Source organism: Pisolithus orientalis (assembly GCF_024613125.1).
Source record: "Pisolithus orientalis strain OTSU chromosome Unknown F5J12scaffold_51, whole genome shotgun sequence".
In the NCBI taxonomy this organism is placed as follows: Eukaryota; Fungi; Basidiomycota; class Agaricomycetes; order Boletales; family Pisolithaceae; genus Pisolithus; species Pisolithus orientalis.
This window is the reverse complement of record NW_026260832.1, coordinates 175,747-189,694: the sequence shown is the minus strand read 5'-3', so window position 1 is coordinate 189,694 and position 13,948 is coordinate 175,747. Positions and strand designations below refer to the sequence as shown.

The 13,948-nt window shown below is 49.4% G+C and overlaps 5 protein-coding genes across 5 annotated transcripts; 3 read left to right on the top strand and 2 right to left on the bottom strand.

The window, feature by feature from the left end:
• The first annotated feature begins 207 nt into the window (after window positions 1–207).
• F5J12DRAFT_460694 (uncharacterized protein) lies at window positions 208–1,618 on the top strand. The gene is made up of 3 exons (XM_051739543.1): window positions 208–292; window positions 349–1,302; window positions 1,366–1,618. Exons 2-3 carry the CDS (start codon window positions 364–366, stop codon window positions 1,564–1,566), a joined length of 1,140 nt encoding a protein of 379 aa, XP_051595644.1. The 5' UTR covers window positions 208–292; window positions 349–363; the 3' UTR covers window positions 1,567–1,618.
• A 122-nt stretch (window positions 1,619–1,740) lies between these two features.
• F5J12DRAFT_965661 (carbohydrate esterase family 4 protein) lies at window positions 1,741–3,778 on the bottom strand (the record flags this gene model as incomplete). The annotated part of the gene is made up of 9 exons (XM_051749998.1): window positions 1,741–2,115; window positions 2,165–2,261; window positions 2,308–2,398; window positions 2,451–2,658; window positions 2,715–2,856; window positions 2,964–2,993; window positions 3,050–3,248; window positions 3,305–3,355; window positions 3,406–3,778. The coding sequence occupies 9 exons, from the start codon at window positions 3,776–3,778 to the stop codon at window positions 1,864–1,866; spliced, it is 1,443 nt and encodes a 480-aa protein (XP_051595643.1). The 3' UTR covers window positions 1,741–1,863.
• A 2,794-nt stretch (window positions 3,779–6,572) lies between these two features.
• Window positions 6,573–7,898, top strand: F5J12DRAFT_965651 (Alpha/Beta hydrolase protein; the record flags this gene model as incomplete). Its single annotated transcript, XM_051749997.1, has 7 exons — window positions 6,573–6,747; window positions 6,805–6,873; window positions 6,930–6,999; window positions 7,067–7,180; window positions 7,245–7,330; window positions 7,403–7,494; window positions 7,552–7,898. The coding sequence occupies 7 exons, from the start codon at window positions 6,573–6,575 to the stop codon at window positions 7,825–7,827; spliced, it is 882 nt and encodes a 293-aa protein (XP_051595642.1). The 3' UTR covers window positions 7,828–7,898.
• A 112-nt stretch (window positions 7,899–8,010) lies between these two features.
• On the top strand, window positions 8,011–9,446 carry F5J12DRAFT_860491 (uncharacterized protein). The gene is made up of 2 exons (XM_051746852.1): window positions 8,011–9,135; window positions 9,200–9,446. The coding sequence occupies exon 1, from the start codon at window positions 8,064–8,066 to the stop codon at window positions 8,958–8,960; it is 897 nt and encodes a 298-aa protein (XP_051595641.1). The 5' UTR covers window positions 8,011–8,063; the 3' UTR covers window positions 8,961–9,135; window positions 9,200–9,446.
• A 795-nt stretch (window positions 9,447–10,241) lies between these two features.
• Window positions 10,242–12,533, bottom strand: F5J12DRAFT_727062 (glycoside hydrolase family 5 protein; the record flags this gene model as incomplete). The annotated part of the gene is made up of 14 exons (XM_051741775.1): window positions 10,242–10,470; window positions 10,525–10,586; window positions 10,641–10,794; window positions 10,850–10,896; window positions 11,013–11,109; window positions 11,159–11,432; window positions 11,493–11,640; window positions 11,696–11,720; window positions 11,779–11,879; window positions 11,918–12,004; window positions 12,056–12,179; window positions 12,227–12,287; window positions 12,348–12,379; window positions 12,433–12,533. 14 exons carry the CDS (start codon window positions 12,531–12,533, stop codon window positions 10,242–10,244), a joined length of 1,542 nt encoding a protein of 513 aa, XP_051595640.1.
• Window positions 12,534–13,948: the final 1,415 nt, after the last annotated feature.

Below are 13,948 nucleotides of genomic sequence, written 5' to 3'. Positions count from 1 at the left end.
GTGCCGGATATCGTTCACCCTGGTATATTCGGCAAGCTGCATATTGAAATTTTACCTGCAGACATCGATGAACCGTACATCTGGTATATGCACCAATTTTACACATCTAGTAGTCCTTTCTTCTGTACGTGCACCCGCAAAAAGAGGAACCGGAAGGGTGAAGGGAATGATGGAAAGGTCTGCTTCGCTCCGACGAACACCTCAAAATCGAAGCACCTGTGCACCTTGGTTGATCTATAAAGGCCTCTAATGTGACTGACGAAGGTAGTCTGGTTTTCGCACCACACTTCAGGTTCGTGTTTGTTTCACTCGTTACCCAGATGAATCTAGTCTGACAAAATGCTCTAGCTGTTGTAACATAGCATGTCCAACTCACCCGGCACACCTATGTCTGCATCACCGCCCTTCGACCACGTGAAGGCAGATGCGATCTTGCGCTCATCTGACGGCGTTGACTTCCGCGTCTTCAAACTTTTCCTTGCCCTTGCATCACCGGCCTTCGAGTCCCTCTTCAACCATTTCCAACCGTCTGGGGAAACCAGCATCGCCGCAGAGATCAGCGACGGACTCCCAGTCATCTGCGTCTCAGAAGACAGTAGGACGCTAGACTTACTCCTCCGTTTCTGCTATCCTTGTACTCTAGCAGAGGACCCTTCTCTCAAGGATTTCGGGGAGGTCATTAGTGTTCTCGAGGCGGCCAAAAGGTATTCTCTTGATGCGATAAACCGGACCGTGCGCAAATCGCTGTTCAGCCCAAAAATATTAGAGGTGAATTCATTGGATTGCTTCGCAATCTCCTGTCACTATCGCATGCCAGAGGAGTGTATTCTTGCTGCTAAATACACCCTCAGGGAACCTCTGGTTCCGGGATGGTTCGAGGAGATCAGGCTGGTCACTTCAACCGAACTTCTTTCGTTACTATCGTACCATCAAAAATGTGGCAAGGTCGTTCAAACGCTCAAGCGTAATCTGTCCTGGATCACGGTAGAATATTGCCAGTCGAGCGCGGTCCCATGGATGGTTGCTATGGCTCCCAGTGGCTACTCTTGCGGATGTCCCCAGTCAACGTCCGGGAAAAAGCTATTTGAAGAGCCAATTGCTCGATGGTGGGAGGACTACATGAATTCTACTTTTTTGGATCTGCAGAACAAGCCTTGTGCTGAAACGATCCGGTCAAACACTGAGAAGGCAATAAAAGCTGTCTTGCAACGCAACTGCCCGTATTGTTGCCCCGTGGCACCGGGAGGCATGCGAGAGTTCGCTATTCTCTTGACAAAGAAAGTCGAAGATATAATCTCAAAGGTGAGCTTCGTCTACTAACAAAAATCAAAGGTGTCCGTCAACTTAATTTAAATTATGGGGCAGGTGGCGCTTGATCTAGCGTTTCTGAGAGACAGACGGTTGCCGCTGGGTGTGGCTGGTGCTTTAGGAGGTGGTAGTGGCAGAGGTGGTGGTGGAGGTGATAGCGGTGGAGGTAGTAGTGGCGGAGGTAGCGGTGGTGGTGGTGGTGGTGATGTACGTTTTAGAGGTAGAGATGGAGGGAAAAAGATAAAGAAAAAAAGGTAGCTGATAGCTGATCGCCTTGTTCTTGTCATTTATCTTACAGTACCACAACCCCTTCCCAGTAAAATCTAGGAAAGAATCATCAAATTCGGTCGTACGATCACAAAATTCACCTACGCCTGAGATCGTGCGTTCGGGCGCAAGGAATTACCAGAGGCCAACTCGTGGCTAAGTTCAAGTTATATTCACACACGATCGCTCGGCGAGCACTATAGCCTAGAGTCCGTCCAGGGATTCATTACTAGCATCAATACGAAAAAAAAGGTATAGGCAATGCAGCCGTTATATCGAGACGACACTTCACACCTGCAACAACAGAGCACCGACAGCTGCCATTACTGCAGTGCCGATGATCGTCATTGGGATTGCATCGATGTTCAATGCTGGGATACTTCCGCTGGTCTTACTCTTGCTAGCAGACGTTCCACCTGAGCCGCTTGGAACTGAGGAGTCGCCGCTCGTGCTGTTTGAGTAGGGGAAGCTGGTGTTCTGGTTAGTCTCACGGTACAGGTTCGTAGTCGGGATGTTATTGCAGTAACCAATAGAGTCCATCTCAAAAGAAGAATAAGCGACAGCGGGTTGAAAGAGGACCTGAACCTACCGTTAGGTGAGGAGTGAAGTTCAAGGCTGCGGGGAGGGTATAGCCGATAGCAAGGTCAACCGTTTGAGGGTACAGATCATGCTCCAGGACAATAAAACTAGACGAAGTTTGTGACATGCTTTGAGATAGACAGACAAACTTACCCAGTGTCGAGGAGAGTTGCATTATTTAGGATAGCCTGGAATGTGGCAAAGGATTGCGAGCCATTCACAACGCCACCAGCAACTTTCCAATCTGTAGGACATTTCAGGGATGTACTTGCATGATGACAGCCGAGTTATTTTACCATTGGTATCAAACGTCGCACCAGATGGAGTTCGAGTCCAGATGACGGGAATCATACCCATAGCGAGACATATAGCACGGACACGATCGTCGATGTCTCCGTAAGGAGGGCGCATCAGGGTTGGAGTTACACCAAGGACCTCCTTGATAGCTTTACGTGTCCAACCCAATTCAGCGACAACTTGCTCGGTAGTAAGCATAGTGAGCGGCTAAGAATTGTACGCATGAGTAACGGAGGGATGAAATGAAAAAGATTGAAACCAACTCTATGCGACCAAGTATGCACAGCAATCTCGTGGCCAGTCATGTACTCCTCAACAAGCACTTGAGGGCGCTCTACAACACGCGAACCGACCACGAAGAAAGTAGAAGTAACGTTAATTGAAGATAGATAATCAAGTAGTTGTCTGCAATCTGGTTAGTAACGAATACGGAACCATGAGAACGTCCTGCATACTGAGCTGCAGGGAAAAATGATGAGTGAACGGGTTCTGCAGATCAGAACGAAATTAACTTACTGTAAAATGCTGGACCGTCGTCAAAACTGTGGAACGGACGGCTCAGGAATCGAACAAACATAAATGACATGACTGGACATACCTAACACCCCAGGTTAATTTGTCGGGGCAAGCTACAATATCAGTATCACGGGTATAACCACCGCAAGTCCACCAGCCACGGCTGGCGGCATCCGCAGCTGCAGCGGGGTCCCCGACGCAAGTACCGTCCGCGGTGGGAGGAATATCCGGGATATCGAAGCCATCAAGTTCCTGCATCCATTCCGCCACCTCAGTTGAATCTGTTTATAAAGGTAGAATAAGTAGCAGTTTCACGTTCACTGTACAGAGTACCAACCAGTGGGGGCAATCTGGTCTTGAGGTGGCCAGCTAGCGGCCTGGAAGACGACTGTGGTAAGTGAGCACGTGAAATGTGTGAACGGTCGTCAAGTAACCTACAGGGTGTCGGCAAGGCAGGTGCGCCCGAGATCGGGGGCGTCGCACCGGCAGGGTATGTAGCTGTGAGCGGTAGAGTCGGCTGTGAAGGCATGCCCGACGTGATCTGGCTCAATGGGGGAATGGTAGTTCCCCAAGTGTTAGTCTGAGGGCCCGTCGCGGACGCGCCAGTCGTGGTGGTAGCTGTCGTGGTAGCAGCGGATGTGGCGGCAGAACCAGAAGAGATTGTCAACGAGGACGTCCCAGTACTTGCTGTCATTGAGGGTGTCGTGGTATCCCTGGGGTAGATGTATTTCCTTGCGAGACGGGCATGGTGTTCAGTTGCGCTGGCGGCACTGACGAACGTTAAGAGAGCGATAAGTTGATGTAGGCGCATCTTCATTGCGACAATGTCCGACCGGACGGAAAACGAGTGACGGATTAGACCGCTGCAGGGGGGGATAAGAGAAGGGAACAGGGAAAAATCGAAACACAAAAGAACGAGCGACACAACGGCAACAAGAAGTTTTCCGACCTTGACTTGGCCTTGACAGCGTCGCTTGGTCCAACCACAGGACCTGCCTTATATGGTAAACGCCAAGAAAATGATTATATAAGGCGCGCCCTTGGCACAGGCCCTAAATACGCTTGTTCGCTTTTTTGTGGCACTCAGCTCCCACGAGGACAAGCAGTCTGATGGCTCCAAGTCTCCACTACAGGGCGGCGCAGTCGAGCCTTCGAGGAGAGTATCCGTGATGAACTCGTGGATTGCAAGGGGCGGGTGCGAGATAGTAGTGTGGGTCCGTGGGTCTGGGAGTAACAGCTACCCTTCCTTGCACTTCACAATACTAACTATGTTCGTTTATAGACCCAGCTATCTATCTAAACGGCCTTCATGCTTGTCGTCGTTTGAGCGACTAGGCTAAGCGTCATTTCTGACTACGAGATTGAAATCAGAAGCCGAAGATGACTGCGACTCTCACCTGAATCACCTGCCGCACGGCATCGTTCCCGTCATGCACTCCAACGCGGGAACCAACACGAGGAATTTCATCACCAGCTCCACCAGAGCTGCGGATCGCCTGTTTGTTTGGTAAGGAATGGCTTGGAACGGCAGGTGGGTTCGTTTAATCCCCGATGTACGCGAAACGCAGCACATTCTTTGGGTGGGTGGCTACAAGTTCGTTCTTTCTGAATACGACGACTGCACAGTAAGTATGGGTTCATTGAGTTCACGGTGTCTGACGAAACTTGGCATCAGGTTCACAGGTGCAACTATAAGCTCTGGAGGAAATTACAATAGCTTTAGAATACACTAGGTGAACGTCTCAACATTTGCCACCTATTACAGCCTGTCATAGCCTCGTGGTCAGCAATAGCCAGATGAAATCTGTCCGCGTGCAATCACTGTATCGGGAAAGACTTTCAAAGAACGTACTTAACGCTTGCCGATTGACTCCACTGGTACGCCTTCGTTTTCATTACATTCATGACGAAAGCGATGGAACGGAAACATTTCTGCTTAAGAACAATGGGATTATGTGCCTGCAGCAAACCCTTGAAACAGTCAACATAGCTGTAAGCGCACTTGGCCTGAGTCGCTCGGCTCGCACAGCAAGGGCTAGGGCCAGTGTTGTCTTTGAAGCTGGACCAAGGTATATTCATCCGTTCACGCTGTCTGACAGTCTCGGATTGCTGGGCGTTCGGCCGTGCCTGGCATTGTGGTGGAGGTACAACGTTTAGAGGAAAATGACTGATACAAGCAGTTCTCGATCGCGGGTCGTGCTCGTTCAAATAGTACCCCATCAGTTCAGAATAGTGACGACCATTTGACCAGCTTTGTTCAGCATTCCTAACCACTAGAAACTCTCCTCTCAGCGGTCGCCAATGACTAACTATACTGTTTCCTAGTCAGTCGTGACGGAGCAGGGATAGAGTGAGTGTGAATCTTCTCAAGGAACATGTGGTTATCCTCGAGATTGCCGTACCTTGTGGTTAGGTATAGGCCACCTACTTATGCTGTTCTGACAAGGTGAGTGAAAGCCTCGACGACCACACGGGAAGTATTTCCCTGCATTTTCATTTAGTATGTCATATCAATAACACTGACCATCTATTTTCTGGATTGGGGCAGACTTGAGACAGGAGTTCGTCAAGATTGCTTGTATTACATTCAATGAACCTGTATGGTGTAATAGTGTCTTCCCTCACCTCGTTTCCCGCCCTGTTTCTTCGTCGGATCACAGTGAATGACTTTCGCGTCAATCCCTCACGCACCAGGTATATGTGAAATACATGGTTGATGGCACACTACTGCTTGCAGTGCGCTAGCAGCCTGGGAGTCTCGGCCGTCTGCACGGTCCAAATGTTCTGGTAACCAACGCAGCAGCGAGGACGTGCCGCCGAGGAGAAACACACCCTTCGAAGAGCGGAGTATACGAAATGGAACGTCCTTGGTCAGGTTCTGCCAACTACTTAGATCTGGGCGAGCCTCATAACCACTCGGTAATTTGACAACTCGATTGAGTCATCGATGACCTTTTTTTGGACTTAGCTAACTCTTGATGCAGAGAAAATGGCCAACAACCCAAAAGGGAGCAGTGCTGAAGATCCTCTCTTCGGTGCCGTGCACAGTATATATGCTCTTTATTATCTAGACTCAGGTGAGGGAGCGTCCTTGCAATGGCAAGCCCCTTCAGCAAGTTCCCATGCAGCCTCGAGGTCAATATAGGTCAACTTGTGTCATGCCCTGCCTCATAATCTGAGCCAGTCGTGAGGGGCAACGAACTCCCAGAAGCACACAGGCCAAGATGCGCTACAAACCTCATACACAGCAAGGTCTTGGATCGGCGATCCGGGCAGTGCTCGTTGATCATCAATGGATGTATCGCGGACTCCTAAGTTCCATATCGTTTCCTGCTTGATGAAACCTGATGAAACGCGTCCTTAAAAGGTCGACGCTGATTCTTTCATGCTTTGCTGTTCCTGCATAGGTCAGGCATCATGTACTATAGCATGAACACTTGATCCTTGGGACGCGTGCCCGGTTATTTCTGGGCACTACAAGAACAGATGCTCATCTTACTGATTCTATAAAGGCAGATGGCTTAGGATATGTCCAGGAGCTTGCCTCGAATGCGCGGCGGCCACGCAGTACTTTCAACGCTCAGTGGACTATCGGAGGTCGTATGATGTTGTATCTGCTCGCAGTCGCGCTTTTTGGTGCTTCGTCCATTCATGCGCTCACCACACGCCAGACCATTGCTGTTCTGGATTCGTCCCAAGTCGACTCGTACACGCCTTACACTTATTACGCCAGCACTGGGTACTGCAGTGCTGCGCAGACGCTCGCCTGGGACTGTGGCAGTATGTCTCACTTACCTTCGATATCCTCTGCAGTCTAACACGTGTCTTGGCTTGCAGCCAACTGTGAGGCTAATCCTGGTTTTGTACCTGTTGCCTCTGGGGGAAACGGCGACGCTATTCAGTATTGTAAGCATCCAGTTTCGTTTTCACGTGCGAGAGAGTCCATGGGAATGCACCGTTAGGGTATGTCGGATATGATCCTCTGCTCAGCACTGTGATCGTCGCGCACCAAGGAACCGACCCTTCCGAGATGTATGTTCTCTCACACTCATACCATTTCATCTTGGCGTGACAATTCATTTCGATCGTGGAATGGTAGTTTGCCCCTCATCACTGACGCCGACTTCTTCCTTGCGAACCTTGATTCCTCGTTGTTCCCGGGGATTTCCTCTGACATCAAAGTCCACAACGGATTCAGCGACGCACAGGCGTTGTAGGTTCTCCGCCATCATCATCGCTGCTGCTTCAAACATCAACGATATATCATCATATTACAGGACTGCGACAGACGTTCTCGCGGCTGTGCAGACAACTTTGTCAAAGTATGGAACAACGTGCATCACTTTGGTCGGTCATTCCCTCGGTAAGTGATGGTCGAATGTTGCACTTCAGGATGGTTTTCATTGATGCTACGGCCTTATTTCCATTTCGTCAGGAGCGGCCATATCCCTTCTAGACTCTGTCTATCTTCCGCTTCACCTCCCCTCAGGCTTGACTTTCCAGACTATCACGTATGGTCTTCCTCGAGTAAGCCTCGCATTCACTCCTCTTGTCTCCCAAAACGCTTGGCTCAGGCATTGACAGGTCGGTAACCAAGCCTTTGCCGACTACGTGGATGCCAATCTCCATCTCATCCATATCAACAACAAGGAGGATCCAATCCCGATCTGTCCAGGAATGTCCCTCGGCTTTGTCCATCCTGCTGGAGAGATTCATATTGACGATTCTGGAGAGTGGGCTGCGTGTCCTGGACAGGACAATCTGAGCACTCAGTGCATTGTTGGCGACGTGCCAAATATCTTCGATGGTAACGAATCAGACCATGATGGCCCATATAACGCCGTCGAAATGGGTTGTTAGTGGTGCAGAGCGTGCGCCTTATCGAGGAAGGGCAACGAACGAGTAGACGGCAGGACGGCGGAGAGCGTGGTAAAAGGAAGGCAAGTATCTTGGAATCAGAAGGGATATTGTAGTGTAAGGTTTTCGGATTTATCTATCTATTGTAGTTGACCGGGTTAGTTCTGTGCGTCCTTCATGATGACACGCGTACATAATGGTTTACTATGACACCATAACATTATTGCACATAAAGGTAGATGTCAAACTCTGAGCCTTTGCAATTGACTCTGCCTATAGATCAGTCTACTAAGGTAGGGCGCTTGATCCCAAAACGGTGTTCTGTCACCCGTTGCCCACCTCGTGAACGCAGCATTTATATGTGGTCCTGTATTTTGGGCATTTCCCATGGTTCCCCATGCGACCGAACGATACAAGGTCTCTTGAGGCGGGCGACCATCCTTTTGACTCCCGCTGAACTTAGGTTCCGATCTCCGGCCCCATATCAGTGTCGTTCCTTCTTAACAAACGGGCAGGTGTGGTCTTCGATGTTGCTGTGCTTTCGGGTTTCAATTGTGTTTGATTTGGTGTGGAGAAGATGCTTGGTCCCAGACGAAGTCGACTACAGAACGAGTCAGCGCGTGAAGGAAACACAGGTGCGCAGAAGTCTGCAGAATTCTGGAACCTATCTTAGTTCAATCTTCCGCTGTGAATTTACACGAGCTCTGTCGATGAAAAACGGTCCAACGGAGGACTCGCCAACTGGATCATTTTGGGAAAGAGGTGCTGAAAGGGGACCCGGGGATCTTCAGTCTGTCCACATCATCCCATGTCTTTTGCATTTCGGCTTCCGAGTGCCGTTGCCCCACCTCGAGCCGCCTCACCAACCCCGGATCTTCTCGTGCCTTGGTATCTTCCTGCAGTTGTTTGGTTATTTCCTTTTGGCCGTGCCGGAGCTTCTGGAATTGCGTATAGGGGGCTTTACCGGCAGTTGTCTCGTTCAATTTCCTTCCTGCATCAACCAGCTGTTTCTGCACCAAATGCGCTTCTTCTCCTTCGAAGCCTGTGACAATCTCTTACGCGGATTTCGAGGATTCGTTGAATTGTTTCGTGACGAGCCCCACAGCCAATCAGCGGCTTCCGATGTTTGTTCCTAGATGCGACACTCCGCTCTCTACGAGATTCACATCTCTCGCCTTATCCCACAAGGTGGACATCAATCACACGCGCTCCGCAGCCCTGTCTCCACGCAACCTGGCAAACATATCGGGGTTCTTGCACATCGATCTCTACATCCGTTTATATGTTATGCCATGAGTGTAGATAATGACGGTCAGTTTGACCCCTTGGCGGCATCTGTTCTGGTCTTAATGAGTAATAAATCTGACAAACTCAGTGGCTCACTTCTCTAGCTGTTCCACGGTCGTACGCACGTGGTCCGATCGATAAGTGACATCGCATCCCGTAGGACCCATCAATCTGTGTTAGTCTAGTTTGACGACGAAGAAGATTCACGAAGAGGACCTACGCGATAACAAAGGGCTTGATGTGTGACACGATATCCCTGTGGGTAGGGCAGAGCTTGCAGGGTTCAAACCTCCGAGTATATGATACGTGCAGTGCACTTGGTCATGATGGCTTGAAGGCTGATGGCAATATCCACATGGCTCAGATAATCCTCATACAGGCCTAATTGATGTCAATGAATCTGTAAACTGCTCGGCGCATGATCGGCAGCTAAATGGCCCGAAGCCAGGACTTGAATGGGTTTGTGTTGGGAATCGATGTCCAAAAAGGTTGGAACAACCGGTCACCTATGACGCTACATGCAGCGTCATTGCCTGTGGACCGGTTTACATGGTTGGACGCCTGATCTCAACACTGTTCCCATGCGACAAAGCAATGGGAGGTCTCTTAAGGCAGTGATCGACCATCCGATTTGAGCTTTTCAACTTGTGCCAAACTGGCGGACGTGGCCCTCGATGTCGTCTGATCCGTCTGCTGCTTGCGCAGCGCTCTCGGGTTTCAGTTATATCGGTGCGGAGATGATTGGTTCCAAACGACTCACGAGATTAACCACAGAGCCGCATGTTCCAGCACGAGCAGGTACGACGACGCCATTGTCATGACCTACAGGCTTAGTTGAAGGCCGAAGCTGTCCCGTTGGAATGGTATACCTCCTTCACCTATGACCGGATGCCAAACAGTTGTGATTTAGATAACTGCTTACCCAGAGCTCACAACCAGAGTTGAATCAAACCTTGTATTACGAGTATTCTCAATTACAGACACCCTAAAATAAAAGGCAACGGAAACGAAAGTGCGAAGAAAGGAACGTAAGTTGAAAGGAACGTGATTTGGCGACGTTGGATGTTGGGTGTCTCGCGATGACTCCCATCACGGCAGCCAGGAGAACAAAAACTCTATACCAAGAAAGTTCAGAAAGAATGGTGCTTCTTCATGAACCTTCTCCCATGGGCAGATAACTTCGGCGAAGGCGGGTTATTGGGTACAGACTGGTTTAAAACAGGTGCATCGAGGACGGCGGCGGGCACACTTCTGCTCTTCGAACTAGTCTTGTTGATGTATGGTTGGCAAACGTTGTCATCGTAGTAAGAAGCGGGATTCTGAGTAAGTAAACCCATGCTCAGAGCCTCAAGATAAGACCTATATCGACGTCTATCACCAGGCCGAGGCAAAAGATTTGAGAATGCCACGTACCACTGGCGAGCCAGCTCGGTCCCATTTGTCAAGTCCGAGACCTCCGTCTTGAAGTTCCAATACTACGCCCAATGAATCATTCATTCTACACGGAATTCTGTCGTTAAAGTGCTTACTATCCATCCGGCGCTCTGGCTATAGGCCCATTTTTGAGCGTCACCCCATTGTTTCAAGAAGCTATCGGTTGCGACAAATTGGGTGGAAAGACCCCATTCTCCAAACCAGAGAGGTGAATCGCCAAGCGCAGCATCATCTGAATACGCTGAAGATCTGAGAGATCCGTAGTCAATATAGGTTTCGTTCCACTGTTCGAGGAGCTACTTACTGCAAATGCTTTGCATAGTACGCTGTGGGATCGGCAGCGGCCACACCCTATGCACGGCAAAGGAAAAGCTGAACACTCATCACAGATTCCATGATAATAAGGCTTACACCGAACCTAGTGGGCGGGAATGAGCCATTCGACACATGAGATATGTGATGTACACATACGAATAGTAGAGATGGTTGTCGTATCCCTGAGGGCCAATAGCGGCATTTGCCGGATTAGGCGGATTGTCGTACTGCCAGTTAACGTCCATGAAACTGTAGACGCGTGATACAACTTCCTAACAATAAAACTAATTTTGCTTACCTGGTAACCAATGGTGAACGGCGACTGTTGAAGGGTTCGGAGGTAAGAGTGCCGGAAAGCCCATACTGAGACCCAATGCCTATAAGGATCGGGATGGCATCTTGGAGCGCATCGACGACGTCCGCATCGAATAGAGACAAAGAACATGCCTGTTGGAGAGCCGCAGTGAAATTGGTAGTTGGAAGGGAACCCGGAAGATTTGGATTGTAAATGGGAACGCGGATACCAAGAAGGGTTTCAATTGCACGGATAGTCTTCACAAAGTTTTTCTGGACTACACCATAAATGCATCATCGTTGCAACTACAACACTCAACAAGTAAAGGAATACGCACAATCGCCATATCCGGGTGTTTGCGCAGCGTCCATTATAGGTTCATTAACCGCCTCAATTGCAAAGACATTTGAAAACTGGGGGTCGAGGTGCGATAAAGTTGTCATGACAGCTGTCCAGACCAATGCACGATGATAATTGTGCGGCGTCTGTGATTGAACGGATGAGTTATCAATTGCCAGTTCTCGGAGTGTGACAACAAACATAGAACTGGACGTCGTCTGTGCATCTAAAGATATTGAATGAGAAACACGACATTCGAATGGAGCCAGCGAGTCGGCACGTACCGTCCGGTAAACATCTGACCAGGAGTTTGCACTCCAGGAAGGGCGTGATGATCCAAGATAGCGTGCATTCCAGCATCCCTTATCCAACCCAAACCGCGGCGCTGGAGAGGAGGTAAGTCGGGAAGATCTTCACACATACATTCGCACTCCCCAAATATTCCAGACCACCACGAGGATAATTTTCTTCTGGTCTTTCAACGAGGGCTTCTACGATCCAATACCCAAGCTGGTCGAAACACGTCAGAACCTGCTGTATCTCGGATAAAAGATGTTTTACCGGGACACGCAGTGTATTGATCCCAGCATTCTTAAGGTCTTGAAGGTCGCTCTGTGTGAACCAATTATCCCAGTGGTCGGCAAATATCTCATCTACTGTGTCGGGGTATGCCATCGCGAAATCACTATTCAAATAAGAAACTAAAGAGGGACATGAAAAGAGCATGCGCACAATTCGCATTCGATACACTGTGTGCAGTCGGAGCAGATTTGCCCTCCCATATTTGTCCAAGCTATATATAAAAAATCAAGGAATCAGGTATCGTCACGATTATGGTCGAGAGACCTGTCACCTTGTGGAAGCATCCAAGGCTCGAGTACAAGCCTTCGCAACCATTCCACATTCAAAATCGCTTGAAAGCAGCAAGAACCACTTACCATGATCCAAGGTTAACGCCGTAAATCTTCTCAACTGGTAGTTGGGCGAATACTTGAGGAACGGCCGCGACCAAGAGCGGAAACCAAAGAAGTCCCCTCATTCTCGGATCCTAGCCAAAGAAACGACCGACAGGAAAAAGAATGACAGTGAGAAGGGACTCGGAAGAGAAGTGCTTGGAGAAACTGTTCTTTATGTAAGTGGTCATGTATGCGATCGGGGGCAATTTACCCGTGTGTATCCAGCGTCACGAAGGGTGCCGAAGTGTTACGGAGAAATTCTGCACATTGACAACAGTCAATACCTTGCGAGGAGCTCTGCAGTCGACTCGTCCTGTCCGGCACCCGGAACCTCCGTAGCCTGATCACTGTTAGCCATGTAACGAAAACCGCACGCTAGCCAGAGAAGTGGTCCCTTCGAGGGATCATGAAGTCCCGGACATCACGTCCGGCCGAATTGAAGCCAGACGGATGCACATATAGTTAGACCGCTTTCACAACCGGCAGGGAATAGCCGACAACATTGGTTATGCGTTTGGATATGCTTGCACACTTTCTCGTGCTCCTGTTTCTCGTGCTCGCTCTTTGGTTGTTCCAGCATCAACGTGGCTCCGGGCATGCTAAATGATCTTAGGGACTTAGGGACTGGAGCAAGCTTTTCCATAGTGTGGTAGATGCTGGTCTTCGGAACATCCCGAAGTGAAAAACGTCTGTACCCTACATCAGGAAGCGAAAAAATGGTTTAGACCTGTTTAAACCCGTCACTGACTGGTCGTGACCGCGATTCTGTCATTCCCCGTTTCTCTCGGTGTTTTCCTTGCTGGCCCCACCTGCTCATTCTTTCCCACGCCACCACTACAGTCTCCCAAGATGTCTATATCTGTCCTCCAATCACATCCTTCTCCTGATCCTCCGTTTTCAATATCACTACCGACGATCCCGCTAGCCCTAGCTATCCACAGGTCGTTAATATCACCTTGGGAACCGGTGATCACGACCCCAAGTCTTCCGGCGATGATGAGGATGACGTGAAAGTCTCCATCTCCACCACCCTTCAGGTGGCCGCCATACCGTTAGCATTCACCTTTATATCCAGGTAAGTACCGGATGCATATTTATATCCCGTGCCCTTGGTGTTTCAAACACTACTCAATTCCCGGATGCTGCCACATAGTGACTTGTCTCGTACGTACTTAAATCTGTCCATTGCTGAACACTTGATATTTTCAGAATGGGTAGGCATCGGTTGGCAGGATGCAGTGTATAATGTCTGAGTTGTCTGTATGCGTTTTCCCATTCTCAGCGTGCATCCTCAGTACTTTTCTTCGTCAAATAATGATTTCACGATGACATACTCTGATACGGTAGACTAGTTGTTCGTTGAGTACTGGGGTAGCTGGTTCACGCGGGGCATTCTCCAAGGCCTCGAGAGTGCTGTGATCAATACAATCCGTATTCCGGCATGATTCCTAGACATTGCTAACCCGGGCTTTATGAAGTGTTTCCATATTGGGTCTTA

Bases quoted from the DNA above. Each gene is read 5' to 3' on its own strand.
- F5J12DRAFT_460694 (XM_051739543.1), top strand. From the start codon at position 364: ATGTCCAACTCACCCGGCACACCTATGTCTGCATCACCGCCCTTCGAC. The intron at 1,303-1,365 runs GTGAGCTTCGTC...ATTATGGGGCAG, and splicing joins TCGAAGATATAATCTCAAAG to GTGGCGCTTGATCTAGCGTT.
- F5J12DRAFT_860491 (XM_051746852.1), top strand. From the start codon at position 8,064: ATGTCAAACTCTGAGCCTTTGCAATTGACTCTGCCTATAGATCAGTCT.